Below are 15,407 nucleotides of genomic sequence, written 5' to 3' on the forward strand. Positions count from 1 at the left end.
ATATTATAACAAATGTTTTTTTGATTTTTGCATTGTGAAAAAAGTGAATAAATCAAGTTTTGAAATAATAGAAAGAGTTTTGATCTTTTTCGACAAAGAAAAAACTTGTTTTCTGGTTTTTCTATTTGTTTCTAATGTATTCTACATATATATATAGCTTCCAAAATTGTTTTAATATATATAGACTGTGGTATATATATATATATATATCAAAATTCTTTGAAAGGAAATAACATTTTTGAAAGAAAACAACCTGTCAAAATTTAGTTAGAATTTTGAAAAGAAACAATATTTCAAAACTTGACCGTTTAATTAGAGTTGATTAATTTATTTTTGAACAATTTAAATTTTTAGTAGTTAGTGGACTTTAGATAAATCTCATATAAGGTATATGCAATGGGATCAATGATGCAACCTTTATATAAGCATAAATTTGATCTCGTGTAAGGTGTCCATTAAGATTTCTTTTTTTTTTTTTGTCTTTATATATTTTTAGTATAAAGGGATAAGTTTAATGTTAAGAGATTTGAAGATTGATTTACACGTCTTTAATTATAACAATCTTAGCTCAATTTATTATTCAAAAATTATTATAGACAAATATTCTATTATTTATTTAAAGACAATGATTATATCACGTGGACACCATTAAGCCGCTAAAAATTAAAAAAAAAAACACAAAACTCAAACATGAAACTCGTCTAATTTATAAATTCAACTTTATCGTTTGGATTATTAATTGATGGACCAAAACTAATTAATATGTTTAATTATTCAAAGACACGTGACACACATAAGATCGACCCTTGGATGGACAAAAAGGAAGCCCCACCAACCCTAGAATCTATGAGAGGAAGAATCTATGATTGAATCATTGAAGAAAGGCCACCTGCTAGCTAGGGGGGGCACACTCAACAATCATGCAAAGTGAATAGTGAGATGCATGTTATATAATTGTACTTACTTTAAACAAATAAAGAACAAAAGAAAGAAAGAAAGAAAGAATTCAGAGTATATTGGCCAACCCGTCTTCTGTCCCCACTCCCAAGTTCCTTAACACTTAGTCCCAATACTTTCTTTGTCTAAAGTTCCCCAGAACCCCTTTAACTACTTTATCTTTCTTCTTTGTTTTCATTTCCTTCTTTTTGGGTGTGAAGTCATCTTTGCTTTGGCTGCTTCATGGGGCTCTCACTTTCTTTTAGCTTTCAAAGCTTTACCTAATTGCAGAGAACTGTTTTGTTTTCTAACATGTTCTTTTCTTCCTTTATCCTTTTATGTTTGAAGAATTTGAGATGATCATCAGTTAACACCTCCCCCAGATAGTTGGCAACCAATCATAGATATCTTTGCAATATAAGATGGTATAAATTACTAGAAATGATAATTTAGAGAATCTATTCTTCTGTGTTTACTTAAAATCTCTATTTAATTAGCTCCACTTATGTCATAAACATTGTATTTGTTCCGTCTTTTTCCATAATACTTTTATAGGGAAAAGAATAGAAGAACAATGAAAGTTTAATAAAAAACACTTATAACATATGATATAAGATACAATGGTCTTATAAAAAGAGAGAATATAAGTATAAATAAAAATAATTAGAGATCTAAAATTCACGTAACTGACAAAACTAGAATTAGAATAAGAGTTATGTGATTGTTATTATTCACTAACACAAAATTTAGATTTCATTCTTCATTTCAATTGGTGCACTCGTGATGGATGGTTGTTGAGCACAGTTGACAAAAGTGCTGCTGGCTGAGCCCACTGTTTGGTTGGCTCATTTTGGCACCGAAAGAACACAAATTGTTTATCTAATGGAGAGGCATAAACAACAAATATTAGAATATGTTTGATTATACATATTTATTATGAAAAATACGTAATTATTATATATTTTTTATAAAAAATAATCAAACTTTCTTAATTTTTCAAATAGTACAAACATTTAAAGTTTCTTTTCATAAAATTTATTTTTTTAAGAGGATGAGATGATTTTTATTTTTTAAATAATATTATCTAAAATTAAATTTTAAATAATACGATTAAACACACCTTCAGTGCAAAAACATGCACCGTAAGGATAAGAAAGAAATGCGTCCATTTGGGAAATAAATAACACAGCCTGTCCTAGTGTAGGCTTCTAGAAACATTAGACCACATGAAAGAAAAAACAAGAAAAAAAAAAGTTTTAACTTCTTGTCACATCTCACGTCAATTTGAGAAATATTGCTACATCACCACAAAAATATAGGGCTTCCCCGACGGTTATTGACAGTTAAAAAGAAAACCCCAACAAATGTTGGTGACGGAAAAGCTTTCCGGTGTATATAACAGCCGGAAAGCATTCCCAACATTTGTTTTTATTTTTCCGGGGCTTATTACAAATGTTCTCACAAACATGGTTTCCAATATTTCTACCAACAAACAACAAAGTTTTCCACATTCATATGAAAGAATTTCAGCTAGTCTCTATTCTTTTATATGTCAGCCAAAAAAATTAAGGCGTGCGGCCTCATCTACAGTTACAAAACCTATTCGTTCTCTATAAAGGACTCTGTTGCTCTATTTCTGCCTTTTCCTACTCTATATATGTTCTGAAATGAGAACAGTGTGTGTTAGAATCCACCCCAATTCATGAACTTCTTTACCTCATCGTACAGAACCAATATGGCGGCAGCACCAGTACTTCTGAACATATTTGACAGAGCCCCGCGGTAGAATGAAGCCACTCCCTCTGTACGGTAAATCTTCCCCCAGCAATCGAAAGTGCTACTATACACTGGTTGTTCTAAGCCAGATTGCATCATCATCCGCCTCCTAACTGTATCCAGTGGATACGATAGCAATCCAGCTGATGTTGTGACTCCCTGAGCAACTGCCCAGCGCTTCCACAATGCCAACTCTGGTTTTGATTCTTCTGACATCATTTCTTTTATGGTGTCAAAACCTCCAAAGTAAAGGCCTCTGTGAACAATCATTCCATGAAGAGAGGCAGGAAGCCCTCTGTATATCCCTCGAATGCCATCTTTCTTGCGTATGGTGCTTAGGAAATGACATATGCCTTGGAACTGACGAACATCGTTACTTCCAAGGTCAGCAGCAAGACGGGTATGTGCAATATCAAGAGGGTAGATGATGATCAATGTTGTACAACCAGCTGCAGCTCCAGCAATGAAGTTGGCAGATGCACCAGACACAAAATGACTCCCTTGAAAGTTGCCACTGCGTAAGATATTCTTATAAAGATCCTGTAGAAAGAAAAAATTGGTCAAGACTCAGATTCATCAAAGCATCCTTCAATAAGCTCGTCTCAGCATCAGAAATGTAGAATTTAAGATCAAGAAAAGTAGAAAGTTTCTCCAAAGCTTTATCTTTAATCACATAAAGAAAGAAAACTAATTCCAAATACACATGTAACAACTAATCACACAAGCACATTTACATTCAGAGTGATCAAAATTAACCCCCTTCAGAATTATTTTTTAATCCAAAAATTTCAGTAAGTTTCTCCATTCTAGTTCAACAGATCCATGCTGACAAGTGACTCATCAAGTCATCTATTGTTTCATCTTTTAGTCATAGCTCAGGTTTGTGTGCGTGTGTGTGTGTGTGTGTGTGTGAGAGAGAGAGAGAGAGAGAGAATGAGAGAGAGAAAGTCTGATATGACAGCTTGAGTTATTCAAGTTAGAACTCACTTGTTGGCTCCTTTAGATGGAACATACAAACATAATGCATAATGTCAAAATGATTTTTAAAAAATGACCACAGAGGTTTTCCAGTTTAAATAATCCCCATTCCAAGCATTAAATTATTGCACAGCATGACTTCCAGTAAGTTTATCAACAGCACTCACAAGGGGATTAACTTCCTCCTCTGACATCCTCCGACATTTTCTGGAGCTAAACTAATCATCCTGGAAGTAATTCCACTTTACCTGCAATGATTTTCCTATTGAAGACAGTAATGTAACCAATGACCAATCTCCTAGTTGTGCAAAGAAGCACCATGCTAGTGCATGCAGTCTGACAGAGGTGGGAGGAAATGGTAGTTGAGGAAGTATTAATACCACAAACCACTTCCTAAATAAGAAATGGTTTTTTTAATTCTGGAAAAACCGACAGCACCTGGTCCAATCAGCTATAACTTCAAGGATAACATTGTTCTGCACAAAAACCTGGACAGAGTCCAGAAGCTAATGTAACCTCAATACAATTAGCACACAGACTTGAGTAATACAATTCTTTTGCCCCTGAATACCCTACCATTGGCAATTGTCAGGTATGTTAGTGTTTTCCCTCTATGGACTCAATTCAGATAGAAGTAGCTTCGTTGTCAAATTGCAAACAGATAAAAACTGCAAGTGGAAAGGAAGAGCATTCAATCTCCATAAAGTGAGCAAAGATGTCTCGGTCACTAGGGCATCCCACAAATTATGCAATAGGTAAGGCTCAAACTGAAAAAGAAAAATAAATAATAAATAAGACTAGAAAAGGGGTTTCCTACATAGAATGCCTATGAATTATCCAGAAGATGAAACTAAAATCCAATTAATGGATTGCCATAGGACAGATGCTGCTCAGAAGACTCTTCTTTTCACATTTAATCTAATTGTGGATCATAACATATAACATATGATCTCAACAAATTGTCATTGTCATAGTCATAGTATCTTCCATGTATTAAGCTGGAGCATTTTGAGATAAAATTCTCTAAGACTTTCTAAAACCAGCTTAATAAATGCTCAAGCTTAGGAAGCAGCTGTTTCCTAAACTGGAATTCGCCAAAAATGTTTTGATGTTTCCTTATCTTTCCAGTTTTAATGCTCTAGATTCAGCCTATGAAAACATTTTGATGTCCCAAAACCAGTTTATGAAATGTGTGCTTTTGATTTTATTTGGGTCAGGTAAGGGAAGTACCAACCAGGGTGGGATGGGTTTGAGAGTTGAGAACAAATAGATCAACTAAAGGTTCAGATTACAAATAAAGCACCCCCACTCTGAGAACCTAGATATTATAAAAAAAAACAGTATATTTCCGCAAGTCCCAGTATTTCCACAAGACAATGACCCTAAGGTAAACCAGATGACACATTTCTCCGCTGCTCATTCCTTTCTGATGTAAGCACAACATTCTCTAACCATTTTGGGAAATCAAAGGTTTCTATTTTAAGGGGAGACAATCACTCCACTGATGATTCATTCCTTTCTGATGTAAGCACAACATTCTCTAACCATTTTGGGAAATCAAAGGTTTCTATTTTAAGGGGAGACAATCACTCCACTGATGATTCAGATGAGTCATGACCCCAAGGACAGAGTAGTAATTGTATATTAGATGTATTTCTTTCTTGTTGTACTTTGCTTCTTTTCTTGTTTGTACCTTTCAGTTGTTCTGATAACTGAAAGCCTATAAATAGGCTGAAACCTAGAGGATTAGGCAGTTCTTGAATGATAATGAGATTTCCAGACTTCTCTCTCATCAATTCTCTATCGATTTCCTCTCTCTCTCTCTCTCTCTCTCCCCTTTGTTCTCCCTCAATTCTCTATGTTCTCTCTCTTTCTCTCTCCCCTTTGTTCTCCCTCAATTCTCTCTCTCTATCTTTCTGTTCTAATTCTCCTTCCAACTCCCTCTCTGTTCTCGGTCTTACCTAAAAACCCTAGCTCAAATCTAAGGATCTGACATTTGGTATCAGATCCAACGATTCTTAGCTATGATTCCGTCAATTCCTAGCAACTGAACAAGGCTTAGATTTTGAAGGCGAAGCAGAGCAAAGCAATTATTGGCTAACATTCAGGCGCATCTTAGCAGCAATTCAATGAAGCTAATTCAGCAGGCGGTATTAGGAGACTGATTCAGAGCTGATTGATTCACAGGAAATGGTTTCAAAGCAGATTGATTCTGTAGTTCTAGACGACTCCTAGAAACAATTCCAGAGGTGAATTCAGGTTTGTAGAATCTAGATCTAGGCAAGGACTGGAATCAGTTTCAGAGGCGGTTTCAGTGACAGAATTCAGGCAATTTGAAGGCAAATCGGAGTCAATTGATTTTAGGAGGCTACATTGCGATCTTAGCAGTGAACGGAAGTCGAAGTTGAGGCGAGTCAAGAAGGCAAGTGCAATTGAGGCAAGTCAGGAAGGCGAGTGCCGGAAGCAGTTCCTGCGCAATCACTGATCATAGACGATTGTGATCATAGGCGGTCATTTACAGTTGATTGGAGATGATATTTTTGGACGTAAACAAATTGAAGAAATGGCAGAAGGTACACGCATGAAGCAATTAGCAAGGCTGGATGTTTTGGAGCTAGGTTTAAAGCAGACTCAGGAGGAGTGAGCATTAGCAGAGAAGAGAATGTAGCAACCAAAGAAACTATGCAAAATTTGAAAGAAGTGTACAAACTTTGGAAAGAATTGTACAGACAAATGATGCTAACATCAACCAGAGGCTGGATGGAATTATGAGGATGCTTTCCACAATGCTCCAGACTAAATTACCAGAGGATTTTCCTCCAAGATCAACTGCAGCTCTGGTTCCAGCAGAAGCTGGTATTCTCCCTCATGCTCCTGTTCTACAGGAAGCTGAGGAGCGTCATGAATTTGAGTCGGAAGGTAGAGGTTCCCATCCAAGTCACCACCACACTCCTATGCCAAGGTTAGAGATTCCAATTTTTGAAGGAGATAAACCTAGGTGGTGGATTAGGTGTTGTGAGAGATTTTTCCATTATTATCAAGTGGCTGAGAATCAAAAGGTGAATTTGGCAGTAGCATATCTCAACGATATGGTAGATGCCTGGTTCTAGGGATGGAGTAGGTTGAGGACTGATTTTAATTGGCAAGAATTTGCAGATGATTTTTGTGACAGATTTGGCGAGAGGTTAATGACAAATGTGATTGAATAATCCAATAAACTAAAGCAGGAAGGTTCTGTCATGGACTATCCGGTCAAATTTGAAGAATTGAAGTCGTTGATGTGAGAATTGTATAGCAATGGCACTAATATCTCCAAGAGGGGAGTGAATTGGGTTATTTAAAAATTTGATTGAATTTGAAATTCTTTTTGATAGAAAATGAGATTTTAATGCAAGAAAGAATTTGCTTGGCCCAATAAATAAAATAAGAACAAAAAGAGAGACACAACGATATATAGTGATTCAACTCAAACCAAGCCTAATCCACTCCCTTAATTTCATTACAAAGGTTCTATCAATCGACAGATTGAAGCAAACAGTTGACATATGAAAAAATGCATTCTGTTGGTCAACAATACTGTAGCACTGTAGCAACGAAAAATACTGTAGCGAATGGAAAACACTCTAGCAACCAAAAATTACAGTACCAATCGTCAAAAATTAATTTGAAACTTTTGCTCCACTTCAAAATTATTTTCAAAAGTATTTTGAGACAATATTTTTAATCAAATAAAAATATAATATTCCAAATGTCATCAAGAAATTTATTACAAGATTTTGGAATGCATGATAAAATTGATTTTAATTTTGATGCTTAATAGATCATATAAAAGTAATTTGAAACACCAAGTTAATAACTATTAATAAAATAGTTTCATTATCAAAATACAATTGATTTTCATCATCAAAATCATATCAAAGGCAAAACATCAATTTATCATCAACATACATTTTCTGGTCAACAGTTCATAGCAGAACAGTTGACAGATGCAAGGCAAATTGCAAAATATCAAGAACAAACATTTTGTCGGTCGACAGCCCTAAAGCAATTGGTCAACACCCAGAAGTATAAAATCCGCAACGGTCAATAGTCACTTCTAGTCTTTCGACAATTTGGTCAAAAATGCATGGTTAACAAGTTCCTAAAACCGATCGACATATGGTCTCTTGCCTTTGAAAAGTTTTAGCTTTATTTTAACTAACGGTTCAAAAATAATTTTTGAAAGTCATTTAGGAGATTCATCATAATACTGGTTTGTGCAAATCTCTATATATGTATAAGAATATAATTCGTTTGGTTTTCATTTTAACAAAGTACTTGAAAGTGATTTTTGTTGAAAACCATAAACTTGACTTATGACTTAGGATATAAATCATTTATTGTTTTTAATTATCAAAACCAATTACAAGAGTAAAATATTAGTTGATGCTCATTTATCATCCGACTTTGAATAAGGCCTACTTTGTATCTAGTTTCATTAATGGCCTCAATGATGAGCTAAGGCCAACGGTGAAAATGATGCAGCCAACTATAGTCAAGCAAGCTGCTGAGAAAGCTAGGCTACAAGAATTAGCACTGGAAGCAATTTTTAGAAAGCACCGGATCCTAACTGAACTTCATCCGTCGATCAGTCTGCAGTTGAAAGGGAATTCTTGGATGATAGGATACCAAATAGCAAATCCAAACAACAATCAAATATCAATAGTTTCCAATACTTTTCAGCAGAAAACAAGAACAAACCAGGGCATTCGAGAGGCCCTTACTCTCCCAATTCTTCTATCAAAAACTAGCTACCCTCTCCCTCTTCTTCTCAGCTCTTTATACTGCTCCTCTGCCCCTCTCTAACCGAATTCCCTTGCACATGCAGATTATTCCCTCAACCTATGGATTACAAAACTACCCCCATGCACACATGCTAGTTGTAACAACCTGCATGTGCTAATTCCCTATTCTCCCCTTCATGCTTGCTGGTCTTTGGTAGGTCCGGTACACCGGTGGCCTATCATTGGACTACAACCTCAGGATTGCATCAAGGAAGTCTGAATCTTAGGGTTTATGCTAACCCTAATTCAGTCAAATCTCTTTCAATGGAGTAAAAGTTACCATTGTGGAGAAAAATTTAGTTCAAGACACCACGCAAACAGTTATTATGTATGGAAGGACTAGAGCAAGAAAAAGAAGAAGACGAGCAAGCAAGGATTGGCTAAAGAAACAATGGCCAATTGGTGTAAGTTATTGGGGATAAGAACTCTCTCAAGGAAGAGGGAATTGTCATGAACCCAAGGATATAGCAATAATTGTATATTAGATGTATTTCTTTCTTGTTGTACTTTGTTGCTTTTCTTATTTGTACCTTTTAGTTGTTCTAATAACTAAAAGCCTATAAATAGGCTGAAACCTAGAGGATTAGGCAGTTGTTGAATGATAATCATATTTCCAGATTTCTCTCTCATCGATTCTCTCTCAATTTCCTCCCTAATCTCTCTTTCTTCCTCTGTTCTCTCTCTCGATCTCCTCTATTCTCCCGCAATTCTCTCTGTTCTCTCTCTCTCTGTTTTAATTCTCCCTCCAACTCCCTCTCTGTTCTCCGTTTTACCTAAAAACCCTAGTTCAGATGTAAGAATCTGACAAGATGCTGATGATGATTTAAGAGAGAAGCTTGACACAGCTGCGATGGTTGATATACTGCTTGTGCTGGTGTCAGTGCTGCTGCTTCAACTGCATTTGAGCCAAAGAAAAGAAGTGGGAGAGAAAGAGGGAAAAGAAGAGGGAGAGAAAGAGGGATTACAGCTTCATTTCCTGAATAATTGATGATTGTTCGAGTTTGATCTCTCCCTTGCTATATATCTTTGTGTTTATATGAGTATTCCTGTATATACATATATTTTCTTCCAGTCTGAAATTGAATGAAAGTAGACAGAAAGAAAGATGTGTTGTAGGCATCTTTTTCTTTATTTTTGACCCAAAGGCTTGCAGGTCAGGAGCAGGGTAGGGACGGGGTCGGGATGGGAGATATGTGAGGGGGAAGATGAGAAATCAGGGGAAGAAGAAGAAGAAAGGGAAAAAGAGAATTCAGCAAGGGAAGGAAGGAAAAAAAATCTCAATTGTATTCCAAATCAATCACCTCATGATTACATAATTAATGCCAGTTTATAGGCCAAAGTTTAACTAAAAAGATAAATTAAATTTCCAAACAAATATTACTAAACATAAAAGCTAAAATCTAAATTCCAAAATTTAAATAAAACCTAAATCCTAATATCATAAATTAAAATCTAATATTTCAAATTTCTCATCACGGGAAAATATGGTAAGATGCTGAAAGGCAAAGGGCTGCTACTTCATTTATAGAGTAACCACATTGGCAAACTTTACCCTTTTATCACTAAAAAATTTTCAAAAACACAGGGCCCGGATAAGTGAAGTTCACTAGTAAAGGAAATTGCAGATTATCTTTGGCTAGGCAAAATAACATATCAATTCCATTAATCTATCATTCATGGCCTCACTGTCATGTATTAGATAAGGGAAATCCTTTATCAATTTAATGTCATCATCTTCAAAATCTAATTGCTTATGTGACAAATATGTGGCTAATAGCTAGAACAAATCTCCCCGAAATCCAGAGAGGCATACAAGGGTACGCCTTCCAAAAAGAATGGCCTAGATAATAGCATTGCCAAACAAGATTGACATAGACACAACAAAATACTTGGAAGAAAAGCTTTTCTGTCTACTTGAAGAAAATCAAGTTAGAGGCTATACATATATTGTCATTGGCACCAGCCTATTTGAAACAATTGAAGATCAACTGAGCAACAATAGCACAGTTCAATGCTCAGTGCCGAAGGGCTCAGTTTCATATGAAAAGCACAAATGCACTGATTTCTTGCAATCTTGTCATTCAATTAAAATGTATAAAAACTTAATAAGATAACTTTCCATAAAAAGCACAAGGTGGGATTGGCATAACACCACCTTTTTGTGTCTGGTGGCAAGCTTGGTGGAAGAGAGAACGTAGGAGAGCATAGGGAGAGAAATATTTTGGCTTAAGGAACCATCTTGTTTCCTTTTTCAACGGTTGAGGGTTGTAACTTTCTCGTTTTTTTACAGTTTGACAAGCTCTCCCTGTAGTTTTTTCTCTGAGAGTTTTTTGTACTGGGTTTGCCCTGTTGTAGTAACAGAGAGGGTTCCCAGGCTTTTGCTCGACTAGTCGCAAGGTTTGCCCTGTTAAGGCAGTTCTTTAGTGTTTCTGATAGCATTGGTTGTCCCACATTGGAAAATTAGAAGGCTAACTTCTTTTGCTAGTTCTATATAACACCCCCCCCCCCCCCCTCTCTCTCTCTCTCCCAACACACACACATTGGGTTAGATGTAAAGAAAAAGAACTTATCTCTAGTTTTCCCATGTAGGACAACCAACGCCATCGGTTTCTTTATTACTTAAAAAAAAAACCTCATTTTGATTCACAAATGCATGTACAACTAGTAAAACCCCCATATAGACCAGGTTTAGCTCATATCAAAAGTTAACCTACTTGAAAATGAGTCCCAATGCCTAATATGTTATACCATCAAAATTAACTTATTGACAAGCAACTCAAAATATTTCAGTTTCACATGTTCACCATCCAATAATTTGTGTTAAAATAATATTCACATAAATGGTAATCAACTAAGCATGCACAGAATAAGAGCACTTCCTGAACAAGAATCATCAAAATTCTTGGTGAACCCCATCTTAGTTTAGATGGCATATGGCACCAAATGTGCTGTTATGTCAACCCCGAGAGGATATAGAGAATAAACAAGTCAGGGAAACGAAAGACTCAAGAATAAAGTTTTTTTTTTTTTTGGCCCACTAATGAGAATTATTATTTAAGGGTTAGTACCTGTGCCATTTTGAATACTTTGATAGCCTCACATTTGTAATCTCTTATCACAGTGGATTTTTTCTCTTGCATGTGGACAGACAATTTGTTTGAGCCACATAAATCTTCTGCAGTAATTTTCTCATTAATGGGAGTGTATTGGATCTCAATAAGTGGTATCAAAACCTCTATTTCATGGTCTTCATAAATGGTATAAAATCCCAGGAAAAAAAAAATTTGATTGCTTTCGCATCAATCAAGAGATCGATAGCTTCACGTACATTAAAAAAGAAGAAAAATGCAGCAATATGGTGTGACATTACCCTCACTGCAAAGGAAAAAACAAATGGTGAAGACTGAATTCAAGAAGGCGCCACAGGCTCATGTGGAGGTGGTTCCTTATATTGTGTGCATCAATAACAAGCAGTGATTATGGAGACACATATGTAATAGGTGCAAGGGTAGAAAGATAGTGCTTACAGGTGGATAGGTAACTAGTATGCAGGACTATAATGAGTAGTAAAAGAGGTGCATCAATTATTGAAAGATTCACAAGAGAGCTCAAAGAAAAAGATTGACAAAGTTGATGCAGCAAAAAAGGTGAGCGCCCATTAAATGAGTTTTTTCTCCCAATTTGATTAGCAGTAGCAAAATCTTCGATTGTGGTCTAGCAAGATCAAAGCAAAGAGACGGGTTCATAATACCCTACAAAGCTGTTGCTACGACCCTAGGGCTTGGCTAGGGTTTAGAAAGGAATTTGGTAAGAACGCAGGAAAGAAAGAGCAGAAAGGGAGGGAGGGAGAGAAAGAACAGAACAGAGAGAATTGAGGGAGAAGAGAGGGAAACCAAGGGAGAGTTAGGAGAGCTGAGAGAGGGAAATGGAATTCGAATTCATTCATCCACATGCCATACTCTTTATAACTACTCCAGCCTATTTATAGGCTTACAATTGAATATACTAACAGCTATACCAAAAAATACAAATCAAAATAAGAAACCTATAATTCATATGACTATTATATCCTTGGGGTCGTGACAGCGGTTAGCTTGGATGGGCTCCCACGGTGAGGGGGCACAGTCCATGAGACACTTACGTATTCTATTTGATAACAATTCAGGTGGGGAGATGGCAGACAAAGCAGACTACAAAACAGATCAACCTGTATAAAGTGGAAGGCGTTATTGTCCAAACCTTCCTCTACATATGCCAATTTAGCTGATTCCCTCTTGATATGCTACACAACACAAGTAGTGTGGGCCACAAGAGCTTTGTGCACCACATGTATTGGTCCATGAACAGCAGGCGACAAGCCAGGAGTACAAAAAATGAGATTGAAGGCAATAAACAACTAAAGGAAGGACAGACAAGGAACCGGGAGATTGACAGAGAGAATAATTCATTGTTTTCAGGCATGAATATTGGAGAAGTATTTTTCCTTCTTTTGTATCATCTATCTTTTTTATTTCCTTCTTTTGTATCATTTCCTGTTGGTTACTCGAGGATATCCTGTGTGGGCATTGGAGAATTGTATCCAGGTACGAGTATTGAGTTCATTTTTTTTCTTCTTTTGTATCTTCTCATGTGGGTTACTCTAGGATGTCCTTGTATGGGCATTCATTTTGGGTATTTCTGCTTTGTCCTTAACATGATATACTTATTTCATTCATTCATATTCGTCGCTCAGGAGCATGTGAATCTTTTACTAAATTTTCTTGTTCGGTTGTGCCTGTATGTGCATTGGGGGTTTCCTTTATTCCTTTCCACGGGTTGAATCAAAAGAGGCGCCATAACTTATATGCACTCAACAATCAAAAGATTCAGACACCAAGAACTCTTAAAACACAAAATCTTGAAGTTAAAATCAACATTGATACACCCAACTTCACATCCACTATAATCACATAGAAAGACAGGCACGTCCATTTTCCACATTTCTTCAACCAACACGACAATAATAGCATCAAAGCACACAACAATTTCACGATCAAACCAAAACCACCATTCTTGAACCAAATTGAGAGCAATGCAAGCATACCTTGAGGGAGAAATTGAGAGCCACGGAGGGGTAATAGCGAAGAACACTACTACCATTGCCTCTCCACAGAGAGAGAACGCCTTCTTCCTTGACCGTACGGACGATACAATCCAGCATGCCCTTGAACCTCCGGTGAGACCCCCCAACAATGGCGGCGTTGCTCTCCTGCGTCTGAAGAAGCAATTTCGCCCTCTCAATTGGGGCCACGATTGTGTGCACCAGGCCGCCCATCGCCGCCCCCGCCAGCAGATCCCGGTGAAAGTTCGCCATCCAATTGGGCGGCTCCGCCTCATTCCCCGCCACCATTTTCTGTAAACCAGCCAATTCTCTCTCTCTCTCTCTGTATATACGTGTGTGTATATATATCTTTCTTGCTTTCTTTATTTACAGTCGAGGTTCTGAAAATTCAAGAAACGAAGATCAACAAATAGGGCTCCTTTGAATCTTTCTATCTTTCTTCCTTTGTTTGTTTTACCATCTGGGAAGGGACGAAGAGAAGTTTTATCTTCTCTTCTTTCTCCCCTCTTTATCCCACTCTGTCTCTCTCTCTCTCTCTCTCTCTAGAACCAGAAAGCAACCCAGCTTCTACCCTTTCTCTTCTCTTTCCCTTCTGGCTGGATTCGGGATTATTAAGTCCCTTTCCTAAATAGCCAGCCCATCCAAGTCATCTTCTCCGTCTCTGCCACCTGGGCAACTGCACCAAGTCGGTCCGACCCGTTCGAAACTCGGTTTAATTTATAACTCGTTTAAATTTATTTACTTAGTTAGTTAAAAATTAATTAAATTTATTTTATTTTTTTAACTCATTTAATAAAACCGATCATTCTGCAATTTTAAAATGTTTGGCGTGTTTAACCTCGTGAATAAGTTGGTTTTCGAAATAAGATATGCTTTTACGATTTTAGTATTTTTTTTACTATTTTTATTAGTTATTTAAATATATATTTTAATATATATTTAAACACAATAACAAGAATAGTTTGAAAATGTAAAATGCACGCACGCATGCGCATGCTAATATTTATATTTGCAAGCGCACAAAATAGCAACATGTAGTAAAAAAAATATTGAACCCACAAGCACTAATCATGTCGTGGACTATTGAAATTCACCAAGTTATTTATTATTTGGAGAATTAAAAATTGAGAAAATATTGATCATTAATTTTAATCGAATGCACGACAAAACTAAACTAAATTAAAAGGAATAAATCCAATATTTGGCTCTGGGAATAGTAGGAAATAGATCTAAAACTTTTAATTTCACTTAACTAATCTCGCATAATTTAAAATTTCAAGTCATGAAAATTCTAATATTTCAATTTATTGACAAAAATTCCTTAATTATTCAAGACATTTTCCCAAAAAAACACTGAAAATATCTCTGATTAATAATCCATCATATCTCTATGTGAGTTTAATTATTTAAAGATGTATTAAGTTCTTTGAATTTTTATAATTAAAGTCACACTAGTTACGGTAAAGAATCTTTAACTTTCACTCAACTAATGGTATTTAATTTTAAAATTTTAAATCATAAGTTATTTCTCAGTAAAAATATAATTTAATATATCAAACAATAATTGGGCAAAAATTTGCAAACATTAAGAATAAAGGAAAAAAATACCCAATCATTGAAAAACATAAGAGATCAAATAAAAAAAAGTAGAAGAACAAGAAGGGACTCATTCACATGGAAATTTCAATAGTTTAATAGTTTTTGCTAAACACGCTCGTCCTTCGGCATCAAGGGTGAAGTGGTGCCATGCTTTTACAACCATTGACGTTGAGGTCAAGGGCACTTATTTTCCA

The 15,407-nt window shown here is 36.0% G+C and overlaps 1 protein-coding gene across 1 annotated transcript; it reads right to left on the bottom strand.

Moving 5' to 3' along the window:
* Positions 1 to 2,156: 2,156 nt before the first annotated feature.
* On the bottom strand, positions 2,157 to 14,192 carry LOC127813467 (probable ADP,ATP carrier protein At5g56450). The gene is made up of 2 exons (XM_052354429.1): positions 13,597 to 14,192; positions 2,157 to 3,252 (listed from the first exon to the last, which is right to left on the bottom strand). The coding sequence occupies exons 1-2, from the start codon at positions 13,900 to 13,902 to the stop codon at positions 2,620 to 2,622; spliced, it is 939 nt and encodes a 312-aa protein (XP_052210389.1). The 5' UTR covers positions 13,903 to 14,192; the 3' UTR covers positions 2,157 to 2,619.
* Between the last annotated feature and the right edge of the window lie 1,215 nt (positions 14,193 to 15,407).

This window comes from Diospyros lotus, chromosome 11 (genome assembly GCF_014633365.1).
Source record: "Diospyros lotus cultivar Yz01 chromosome 11, ASM1463336v1, whole genome shotgun sequence".
Taxonomy (NCBI): Eukaryota; Viridiplantae; Streptophyta; class Magnoliopsida; order Ericales; family Ebenaceae; genus Diospyros; species Diospyros lotus.

Coding starts and splice junctions, on each gene's coding strand:
- LOC127813467 (XM_052354429.1), bottom strand. CDS start 13,902: ATGGTGGCGGGGAATGAGGCGGAGCCGCCCAATTGGATGGCGAACTTT. Junction 3,253..13,596: donor CTCTCAATTTCTCCCTCAAG/GTATGCTTGCAT, acceptor TTCTTTCTACAG/GATCTTTATAAGAATATCTT.